General features: G+C 40.2%; 3 protein-coding genes across 5 annotated transcripts; all 3 read right to left on the bottom strand.

Moving 5' to 3' along the window:
- Nucleotides 1-523: 523 nt before the first annotated feature.
- Nucleotides 524-2706, bottom strand: LOC137583382 (pyruvate dehydrogenase E1 component subunit alpha, mitochondrial-like). Of its 2 annotated transcripts, none has more exons than XM_068298361.1 (2): nt 2293-2706; nt 524-2214 (listed from the first exon to the last, which is right to left on the bottom strand). In XM_068298361.1, the coding sequence occupies exons 1-2, from the start codon at nt 2473-2475 to the stop codon at nt 586-588; spliced, it is 1812 nt and encodes a 603-aa protein (XP_068154462.1). In that variant the 5' UTR covers nt 2476-2706; the 3' UTR covers nt 524-585. The 2 variants fall into 2 exon arrangements, with proteins under 2 accessions (XP_068154462.1, XP_068154461.1); XM_068298360.1 differs by having other exon boundaries at nt 524-2223; nt 2293-2699.
- A 318-nt stretch (nt 2707-3024) lies between these two features.
- Nucleotides 3025-6462, bottom strand: LOC137583383 (pyruvate dehydrogenase E1 component subunit alpha, mitochondrial-like). 2 transcript variants are annotated; one of them, XM_068298363.1, is made up of 5 exons: nt 6131-6458; nt 5843-5926; nt 3947-4511; nt 3562-3884; nt 3025-3494 (listed from the first exon to the last, which is right to left on the bottom strand). In XM_068298363.1, the coding sequence occupies exons 1-5, from the start codon at nt 6188-6190 to the stop codon at nt 3312-3314; spliced, it is 1215 nt and encodes a 404-aa protein (XP_068154464.1). In that variant the 5' UTR covers nt 6191-6458; the 3' UTR covers nt 3025-3311. The 2 variants fall into 2 exon arrangements, with proteins under 2 accessions (XP_068154464.1, XP_068154463.1); XM_068298362.1 differs by having other exon boundaries at nt 5843-6462.
- Nucleotides 6463-7843: 1381 nt separating this feature from the next.
- On the bottom strand, nt 7844-9527 carry LOC137583416 (putative inositol monophosphatase 3). The gene is made up of 2 exons (XM_068298433.1): nt 8769-9527; nt 7844-8686 (listed from the first exon to the last, which is right to left on the bottom strand). The coding sequence occupies exons 1-2, from the start codon at nt 9280-9282 to the stop codon at nt 8151-8153; spliced, it is 1050 nt and encodes a 349-aa protein (XP_068154534.1). The 5' UTR covers nt 9283-9527; the 3' UTR covers nt 7844-8150.
- Between the last annotated feature and the right edge of the window lie 1180 nt (nt 9528-10707).

The raw sequence follows: 10707 nt of genomic DNA, 5'->3' as shown, positions 1-10707 counted from the left end.
TGGTGGAAATGGAGAGCCAAAAACACGGCAAAGAGCAAAGCGAATACATGGCGCCAACTGAAGGCAGCTCAAAAAGGAAAACAGATTTTTTTGAAAATATTATAATAATTAATTAAGTGGGACAATGTATTTAACAAATTTTCTACTTTCGAACTTTGATTTTGTCGTCGCAGCTGCTTTCGCCTGATGCATTTTAACACAAAGTGATACCTGGTCAGTTATTTGGCATCTTTTTTCCCATCAAATTCTTCTAACAATTTAATAGACTTTTCGCCACGTTAAGAAAGGTACACATACATACGTGCAATCTACTGCATGTGCATTGCTCTCGTGGTCATTTTAGTTAGCGACAAAGGCTATCTATAATACCTCGAAATGGAGATATTTTAGTTTAAAACCTGGCTTAGTTTCAAATTAGATATTGAGATGGGCTTAAACAATGTTGATATCGGCTTACATGTAAGCCAAGCCTTAACGTTCCACCTCTTTTTAACAAATAGACTTTACCCAACCCTTGGTCGAAGCCTGTTCCAAATTTGCAAGTTTTATTTTGGGGGTTCAATACAATTTTTTAGTTGATGTTTCTTACTTTTGGGTCTTGTTTTTGGGTGGTGGTGACTTTGGTGCGCCGCCGGAGCCAGGTGGCACAGTTTTGGGCGGTGCAGATGGTGATGTAGCGGGTGGATTTTTCGTCTGTGGTGCGGCTTTCGGTTTTGCTGATGGTGCAGGAGCAGCTGTAGCTTTGCCCGGGGCTCGAGCTGGAGTTTTTGCAGGTGTTGCAGCTGGAGGTTTTGCTGGTGATTGAGGTACAGCTTTGCCTGCTTTTGAAGCTGGAGCTTTCCCTGCTGGTGCACCCGGAGCTTTCCCTGGTGGAGCAGCTGGAGTTTTCCCTGGTGGAGCAGCTAGTGGTGCTGTTGTTGCTGGTGGTGCTGTTGTTCCGGCTGTTTTAGTGACTCCTTCTGCCGGTGGTACTTTGGCGTTCGCTTGAGACTTTTCTTTTTCACCCTCTTTTGTAGGTGGTTTGGTTTTATCATCATCTGCTGCCTTATCCGTTTTTTTGCCGTCTTTCTTCATTTTTCCCGCTTGGGCGGCAAGAAGTGCTGCATCGCCTACCGGCACATCTTTTATTTCCTTGGCTGGCGTGGGTTTTGGCTTGCCCAGACACACTTCGGCCACCTGGTAATGTTGTAGATTATAACCGGATACGCCACGAATTCGGGGCTCCACATTCTTGGCATACACATCCGCTGTTAGCTCGTGCTCATCGACTTCCCGATCTTGCAAAGCTTTCTTGACATCCAGCCCCATTTGCTTCTTAACAGTATCGTCAATTTGCTTTAGTTCCTCTTCGCAGGCTAGGCATAGCCTTACAACTTGATTCCGGAAATTCGTTATAGGATCTCGGGTTTCGCGAACATTCTGTACCTCGTCGCGAGTTCGATACGAAGTTCCAGGATCGGACATGGAGTGACCCATATAACGATAAGTAAACATTTCAAGAACAATGGGACCATTCGACTGAACGAAATCGATGGCAAATTGTGTGGCACTACGCACAGCCAGCACCTGATTGCCGTCCACCCAGAGGCCTGGTATATACTGTCCACGCATATAGAAGTCCGTATTGGCCGACGCTCGACTAGTTTCAGTGCCCATGCCATACTCATTATTCTCGCAAACAAATATACATGGCAAGCACCAAAGCTTGGCCATGTTGAAGGCTTCGAAAATCTGACCCTGATTGGCGGCACCGTCCCCGTAGCAGATAATGCACACGCCGTCATCATCCTTATAGCGATGGGCCAGAGCAATGCCAGCACCCAGCGGCACTTGGGCACCCACTATGCCATTGCCCCCATAATAGTTATCCCCATACATGTGCATCGAACCGCCCTTGCCGCGGCTGCAGCCAGTGCGAACACCCAAGAGTTCGGCCAGCTGGGCATACATCGAAACACCCATGAGATATGTCCAAGCATGGCACCGGTAGGCCGTTATCACCGAATCCATTTTTCGCATCACCGATGTCATGCCCACAGCTACCGCCTCCTGGCCATTATATAGGTGGCAGAAGCCACGTATCTTCTTCTGTTTATAGAATTCCGCTGCAATTATCTCCAAGCGACGCACCTCAACCATCTTAGTGTACATAGACAGAGCATCTTCGCGTGACAGCTCCACATCCATCGGTGGTCCAGTCTCTAGATCGTAACACTTAAATGTCTGTATAAGGCTCAAATCTTATTACAACTAATCATTCGTACATAGATTGTCCCTGTTCTGCGAACTTACATTCTCCAGAGTCAGCGTACTATTGTTATTGCTTGTTTCAGATTTGTGGCGTCTGTTTAACCATTCCTTACATGCCCCTCGTTTGCAAATGGCCAACAGTCTTCGCACTTGCAAGGCTGACTTTTCACGACTGACACCAGTAAGGATTGACAGGGTCGCTCCGCCTTGCTTAAGCATTATCATGGCAGACGAGAGCAGGCTCCCAGCAGCTCCTGTGGATTTCTATATGCTGGTATAGAGTCAAATAAAGTGTGTACTGTACATGTATTTTGTTTTTGGAGGTGTATGTGGGATACCGGAAGAAATTTCGGAATATAAAAACAGCAAAGAATTATTACATATATATATACATGTATATATATATATATTACATATCTATATAGGGAGGTAGAAATCGAAAAAATGCAATCTGACATTAGAATCGAAACAATATTCTACGATATAAAACTAACTGGACGAATGCCAAGGTTAACAATGAATTTAATTTATTAATCCCTAGCGTTCAGGTAATTGTGACATCAAATTGGAGGATCGGATGTAATTACTCATGTCCTTTTCTAGTATATAGAATTTGGTAATATAGACCAATTTCGATTTTCGAGAAAAGGTCACGGTTATTAAGCTGGGAAACGCTTTTTTCTTCATTTCCTTGCCTCTGAATATGGCCAAGAGCTTAATCCCTTATGAAAAATTACATATTTGAGGAAAATGATAAAATTTTCATTTGACAAATTTCGTAATATTTTTTGTAATATATTTTTTATCAGTTTTTTTTTTTTTTTTTGACTCAACAAATTTACATCCCGCTTTATCCATTTTGAACACGATTATAATAATATCCATTACAATTGCCACTGGCCCACTGGTTAGAAGGATGCTAAGATGGGTGGATAACTACTTAGTGGTTCTGTCTTTCTATAAGTCCGTCGTATGTCTTCTATGTGTGTGTGTGTGTGTGTGTGTGCTTGACAAAAGTTCTAACATCATCTTTCGGCTTAAAAGCTAGAGATTTCGTTTTTTTAATGGTTAACACCCTTGCGCTCCTGAATGTGATCCAAATTGTAAGAAATGGGTCCACGCAGTTTGGGTTCCAGATTGTTGGAGTAGACATCGGTCCAGAGATGGCTAACAGCCAACTCGGCATCACTCTTGGCAAAGGCGGTGGCCTCATCGATTTCCTTGCGTACCTTCAGATCAATGGCCTGAAAGTGGAGAGAATTAATGGAGTTCGTAAAGATTATGATGGCGAAGGGCTATGGCCATACACACCTTGACCTCATCGGCCGTAATGAGACCCAGCTCAATGCACAGCTCCTTGAATGATGTGATGGGATCACGCTTCTGACGCACTTCCTGAATCTCTTCACGTGTACGATAAGATGTGCCCGGATCGGACATGGAATGACCCGAATAACGATACGTATTCGTCTCCATAACCAAGGGTCCATGAGTATTCACATAGTTAATGGCAAATTCAGTTGCACTGCGCACAGCCAGCACATCCATGCCATCAACCCAAATGCCAGGCAAGGCATCGCCACGAGTATAGTAATCCGTGTTGCACGAAGCACGCTCCGAGCTGGTGCCCATGCCTGTGAACAGTAAAGGAAAGTAAATCAATTTTATTCCCAGGCATCGTTCCCAAATTACTTACCATAGTTGTTATTCTCGCAGACAAAGATTACTGGCAGTTTCCACAGATAGGCCATGTTGTAGGCCTCGAACACTTGTCCCTGATTGGCGGCACCGTCACCATAAAGAGCCAGGCACATGCCACCATTACCCTTGTACTTACAGGCCAAACCAACGCCAGCACCCAGAGGCACCTGAGCGCCAACAATGCCGTTGCCGCCGTAGAAATTAGGCGAATACATGTGCATGGAGCCTCCTTTACCGCGGGCACAGCCACCTTGGACACCAGTCAATTCGGCTAGCACTCCAGTTGGCGATACACCCATCAGATAGGTCCATCCGTGAACACGATAGGCCGAAATGATGTTATCCACATCTCGCATGGCCGCCTTCATGCCCACAGCACACGCCTCCTGGCCGGAATACAAATGACAGAAGCCACGAATGATCTTCTCTTTGTACAGATTGCCGGCCGCTGTCTCGATACGACGAATCGTTTGCATTTGTGTGTAATACTTGAGAGCCTCATCTTTGGTCAGTTTGACCGTGGTCGAGGGTCCCTCGTCCAAACGGTGCAGCTTGAAGGGCTGCAAATGATACAAAAGCAAAACAATCACATATTAGCAACTTATAGAAAAGTTAATAGACGGTAGAAAAAAACCTTCTGTTTAATGTTTTCTGTGTGTGTAAGAGGAAAGTTTTGAATGACAAATTAAGATTCATAAAGTCGTAACACTGCAAAGGTATAAAACTATTATAGATTTCCATAGATCTAGCCAAACACTGTATTAGGGCGTGATAAGCAAGGTAAACAAAGAAAAGAAAGAACGAAATAAAAACCTAAAACAAATTGATTAAAAAAGTAATAAAGATTAGGTCGACATTAAGATACCCTGTGTCTAGTGTAAGCCTACAATAAATAATCTCGGTTATTCACAATGTTTTCTTTGGTTCTGTTGACAGAATTGATAACTGCTCGAAACTTTTTGGCTACTAAATACATATGTACATATATTTCTTAGGGATATTATAGTACCGAAATGAATCTAAAGCGGATTATACAGATTTTACTTATAAATCGACAGAATGATGTGATTTAAAAAAAAGAGTTAACTGGAAAACTGAACAAGTTCTGTTTTGATTTTTCTTTTTGTTCACTTGCTGTTTTTCGCTGCTGTATTTTGCGTATTATTCATAATATTTTATCGTTAAAAACCTCGGAACGTCTATGCTGAACAGGTGATCAATGTTGTGAGCAACTGAACAACTGAGCAAGTGAACATCTGAGTAAATTGACTTACTTCATTAAAAAGAAACAGTTAAACATATTTAGCAAATTGAGCAGGAAACGCGATCTATAGTTTTCCTAATCTTAAATATATATTTAGGATACGGAAATGGAATAAAATAAGATTGACTGTGTATCTATCCGTCTGGAGGTGACCGATATACCTAAACAGTTACAGGGTATCAACCACTGCCGACTGCCACGAAGGGCGCACGCTGCAACAAATTGAAAACAAAAAATTGGAGGCTGATAAGAATTACGGATTCACTGATTGACGGTGCGTGTACGCTTCGTCCGTCGGTCACGCGGTCAACACGACACGAAGTGCGTGACCTTGCCAGTGTCCGTCTGTGTGTGCGGTTGACTTAAAATTTTTCTAAATATTTGCCGACATTTGAGTGATTATATCAATGCAACCCTGTGCATTAGCGACACACGCGCGCACACATAGAGACAAACAGATGGCACCATAACAGACCGCTCAGGAGAGAAACACCGTTGTTAGGTCACTACAAATTCAAAATTATGTAATCAACATTTTTTTTTTGTTTTATCACTTTTTGGCAGAGGATCGCGTTGAGAGAGTGTGTGTGTGAGTGAGAGGGGCGATGATCTGGCCTGGAGACTTACACGATTCACTTCGATTGTAGCTTCCGTGGCATAGTTGTTGTTGGTGCTGGTTTTGCTGAGACCACCCTGTGCTGCTGCTGCACTCTGGAATAGACCGAAAAATGATGATGAATAACTGCGATTGCCGTTAGTTATCAGCTGTTGTTGTTGTTTTAGCCGCTCTGTCCAATGATTGCAGCGGCTCTTATTGTTATTGTTATTGTTGTGACTGTGGTTGCTGATGCTTCGTTTGTTGTTGTTGTTGTTGTTAGTGGTAATAACATTGTCCTGTTTAATTGCAGTACGTACTTTTTGCAATTGTCTAACAACGATTGGTAATTCGCTAATGCGTGACAGAGAGCGCAACATATTTGTTGTTGTTGTTGTTATTGAATTTGGTCTAAATTGGGTTATAGAAAAAAAAAACACAATTTCTTTTTGCGGGGGTGCTGCTTTGTCGCTCTCTTTCTCTCGCACTTCTAGCTGACACTCGTTCGAATTCGTTTAATTGTATCACACACTAAAACGCTAAGCGCCGTTCAAACTGTTTAACACCGACAAAAAAAGTAAATTATTTTATGCAAATTTCGTTCTCGTCGCGTAACAGTTAGAGATGAGCGAACCGTCGAAGGCAGCTATCGGTATAAAATCGATTGAACTATCGCCTGAACTTCTCCCACACTCAGTAGCAATCGATTGCATGTGGGAGAGAAAAATATATTTTAAAAACCAGAAAAATAAATAAATAAACTTATAATATGTTAAATGTTTACTTGCTACATAATACATACTTATTCTTATATCAATTCAATCCACCTGCAGATGATGACGTAAAAAATTTGTTCGACAATTGCCAAAACAAATAATTACTTTCGGCAACAAGTGTTTTTTTGTTTTTACTTATTCTTGGTAACATACTTTTTTGGAAAGCTCACTGAGAATTGGACTAGGTCACTTAGCCTAAAGGAAAAGGAAATGAAAAAACCTAGTATAAATATTAAAAGGTAAAGACATTATATTATCTTTTTTAAATCTGATTCTTCATAGATTAAGTAGTTTGGATTAAAGAGTTTAGTTTAGGTCATCAAAATATAAATTAGAAGAGAACAACTTTTCAATGTGAGCATGATAGAACATGAATTAAAGTCCGTCAAAAATAAGTCGCAAATTTAATGGTTTTTGTTTTTTTTAGAATGTTTAAACAATTTTTGATTAATCTGTTTCCTGATAAGACTTTGTTTTGGTCAATTTTAAACCGATTTCAACTGAATCGCAATTTAAAATAACAGCAAAACACTTGGATATTTTAAAATTTTAACTTCAATTCAACATAAACAAACAATTTTGGACAAATTTTGGTTAAGGTTTTTATGTAAAGTTGAAGATCACTTCTTAACCCTACGAAACCTGAAAGATAAAATATTACAGAATATAAGCAATATATTAGAAAAAACTTTCGAAATTTCATCTATTTTCGTAAGACTGTATTATCTGCAATTTCTATCAGTTTTAAAAGAGATATTTCTCATATATTTGGATAAATTAAGTTCAACCCAATTTTTGAAAAATTGGCAAACAAATTAAATTGCGAGTTTCATATTCATAATAAAAACATTATTTTTTTGAAATACTCCAATTTAGATCTCTTGGAATAATTTTCTGTCACTAAGATATCATTTTCAAAAATCAGTTTAAATTCGGCTAAGTTTCAGATTTGCAAAGTTAAGAATTTGTAGAATTTATCAAATTACATTTTTATCAATTTAAATAATTTGTTATAAATTTCTGTTGATTTACCTTATTTGCTCAGAAATAAATTTGGGTAATTAACTATTCAGTAATCAGAAATCTTTTAAATGTGTTCTGATAGCATAGCATAGCATGATCCTGCTTTATAGCTAATCCGGCACTGGTTTAGATTCATGGCTAATATTTACGTACTGAAAACCCGATTGACTTCGTGAATAGATGAAATGATGAAAATATTACAATAGTTTTGATATACATACATACATAAGAGTATTTTTGTTTTTGTTTTTGAAATTTAAAATTTAATTTATTCTCTTAATTTGTTTATTGGCGTCTCTGTCCAAGGGTTCATGACCCGCGCTCACCCTAGGCGCGAAATGCAAAAAGAATTAAAAAAAAAAGTAAACAAAATAAAAGAAAGAAATCCACAAACAGGTTTCTTGGATTTCCACATGTTCTAAACTTAAAGCTAGCTGCCTAAAGCGAGATTCCGCTCGTGGAGGCGAATTTGGTTGCGTTGAAGCGGGGGAGGGAAGTGGGAGTGAGAGTGAGAGAGTATGTTAGGTGGTTGCCACCTTAACTATCTCTGTTTCGTTTGGTGTGTGTCGCGATATTTGCCCAACAAATCCATATACTCCGCATGCTTCTCCAGTGTGGCTAGCAGACCTTTTGTGTTGACAGGTGATTCCTGCGGACCATAATCGATCATCTGATCATCAAGAGTTGTCATAGTGCCCCCCAGGGCATGGAGTATGGCATCACCGGCGCATATATCCCATTTCTTGATTTTCGATGTATGCAGATAGGCACTGGCATTGTTTGCCACCACCTGGAGCACCTTATAGCCAGCACCGGCAGCGGTTAGCAATTGCACCTTATCACCGAAAACATTTCGTGCCAGATCCTTGGCTCCGGCTGTGTGTGAGCGCGATACAGTGATAATTGGATCGTTCTCTTCATGTTTAGTTGGATGCAGGCCAGCCAGATACTCGGACATGGAATTCCCAACCCATGCCCAGGCAGTCTGCCCGTTGAATGGACTATGAATGACCCCAATGATGGGTCGTCCGGAAACGGCAACGCAAACCATTGTCGTAACATATTCGTACAGCTCCTCTAGAAAAGTGTTAAAGAATCAAGGCGGATGAGTTAGATAGACATCTAGGGAGGGATTCAGTTGTGTGTCGTGGCAAGTTACCTGTAAACTCTTTAGTGGCATCTAGGGGATCCACCCAGACGGTTACATCTTGGGCATTGACAGCCACATCCGGAACACGGGCAGTTTCATGTAACACTGTGGGATCCAAATCAAATGAATTGAAATCGAGGCAATGCTCTTTATCCTCTTCCGAGAAGATCATGACACGTGGAAAGATACGCTGTAGTCCCTGTTTCATTACACAATGGGAACGGGCATCGGCATCGGTGAATGGGTCATTGACCCCCTCATCCGTCTTGCCCTTGCTGCGCTCTTTCAACTGACGGCTTCGAGCCACACCGAGCACTTCCATGCCGCCACGTTGAGCTGCCTGAATGGCAGCAATGAGCATTTTACGTAGATTCACCCGATTAGGATTATCGCTGCGCAGCATCCCATAAATGGCCGGACGTTCCTCCTGATGGAAGTTCAAAAAGTATACCAGGATCAGAGTTAACAGGATGGCGGTTATGGTGGCCGGCACCCGATTGATGCGTATTGAGCGTCCGTTCATTTTGTCTGGCGAGTGCTCATATGGCGGCAAATTGAGATCTCTGGTGTGTTGTTGTCTATGCCAACGACCGTGTGTTCTCTGGGTGTATCTGTATGTGTGTGTGTGTGCTTGCGTCTTGTTACCTGCTGCCAAATCAGCAGCAGAAGTTTTGAAAAAAAGTCAATATTGGTCCAGCATCAACAAGTCGAACAGCAGCAGCAACAAAAACAACAACAAAACAAGAACAAAAATCATCTGCACTTGCCAGTGTGACCATACACAAAGCGACATAGCTCTGTGGCGACATAGTCCTAAGGGAGAGTAATAGTCCTAAGGGGACAGTAATAGTCCTAAGGGTGAGAGTAAAAGTCCTAAGCGGCTAATTTGAAAACAAATGAAATGTTTCGAATGCAACGAGGAGTATCTATTTCTTGACTTTCATTATGCATATACTCAATATTATTATTATTAACAAAACCAATATGGACCGAACCAGTTTTTTCATCTTTTGTGAAGGTGCAGAAAGATCTTTGTCTCTAAATCGAAAATTACTTCCTTAAAAAAAGGTCCAAAATAAGATCAATTAGTTTCAAAAATTTGAAAAGACCCAAAACTATTACACAGTCGAATAATATACACAAAATGTTCAGTTCTCAAATACATAATGATATTGTTGCAAATTCTGTCTTATATAATAAAAATTTAAGGGTGAATAAAATATAAAGTAAATGAATTAAATTCAGCAAGTCGACTTATTGATACGCTTAAGTTATTTAAATGGCAAACCACATTCTTAAAATATATAATATCCAATTTGTCTGATTGATCAATTAATTTTTTTTAAACAACTTACCCGAAAGTTTTCCCAATTAACTGACCTATATGATAAAATTGCTAAAATTACTCCGACTACTTTGTAAGGACATACAAACACAAAAGATTAAGATAAGAAATGTTGAGTACAATTTGGCGCCACCCACAAAATTGAGTTAGAAAATCATGTAAATAGAACGCACGCGCAAATAAGGCAGCTTTCACTCAAACTCGACTTACAGAAGCTTTCACTCAAACAAAACTTATCAACGGAAGCAGGATGCCGGTCGTCAGTGGTCTAGGATTCAGTTCGCTTTTTGTAAGCAATTGTAATGGAACATAAAGGAGGAAAGACAATCGAAAATTGAAAAGTCTTTTTCCCTTATATTTCTATTAGGCAAACGAGTCACAAAGAATATTAAATGACATCTAGATCATTGTTTTGAACTGTTTTACAAAGCAATGTAAAATGCGATCTATTCGATGTAATTTCTTAATGGAAAACCCTATACAAACTCTTCTTATATGGTGAACTTTTCTGGAAGATTAAAGAGAAAATTTATAATAGCCAATTAATTAAAGTAGCCAATCGAATAGATTGTAAACGTTATTTTTCCATGATCAAGTTACACT

This window comes from Drosophila tropicalis, unplaced genomic scaffold, assembly GCF_018151085.1.
Source record: "Drosophila tropicalis isolate 14030-0801.00 unplaced genomic scaffold, ASM1815108v1 contig_867, whole genome shotgun sequence".
In the NCBI taxonomy this organism is placed as follows: domain Eukaryota; kingdom Metazoa; phylum Arthropoda; class Insecta; order Diptera; family Drosophilidae; genus Drosophila; species Drosophila tropicalis.
Note: the sequence above shows the minus strand (reverse complement) of the source record. Positions and strands in the feature narration are given on the sequence as shown.

Coding starts and splice junctions, on each gene's coding strand:
- LOC137583382 (XM_068298360.1), bottom strand. CDS start 2,475: ATGATAATGCTTAAGCAAGGCGGAGCGACCCTGTCAATCCTTACTGGT. Junction 2,224..2,292: donor GTACGCTGACTCTGGAGAAT/GTAAGTTCGCAG, acceptor AGCCTTATACAG/ACATTTAAGTGTTACGATCT.
- LOC137583383 (XM_068298362.1), bottom strand. CDS start 6,190: ATGTTGCGCTCTCTGTCACGCATTAGCGAATTACCAATCGTTGTTAGA. Junction 4,512..5,842: donor CTACAATCGAAGTGAATCGT/GTAAGTCTCCAG, acceptor TATCATTTGCAG/CCCTTCAAGCTGCACCGTTT. Junction 3,885..3,946: donor CTGCGAGAATAACAACTATG/GTAAGTAATTTG, acceptor TACTGTTCACAG/GCATGGGCACCAGCTCGGAG.
- LOC137583416 (XM_068298433.1), bottom strand. CDS start 9,282: ATGAACGGACGCTCAATACGCATCAATCGGGTGCCGGCCACCATAACC. Junction 8,687..8,768: donor TGCCACTAAAGAGTTTACAG/GTAACTTGCCAC, acceptor ACACTTTTCTAG/AGGAGCTGTACGAATATGTT.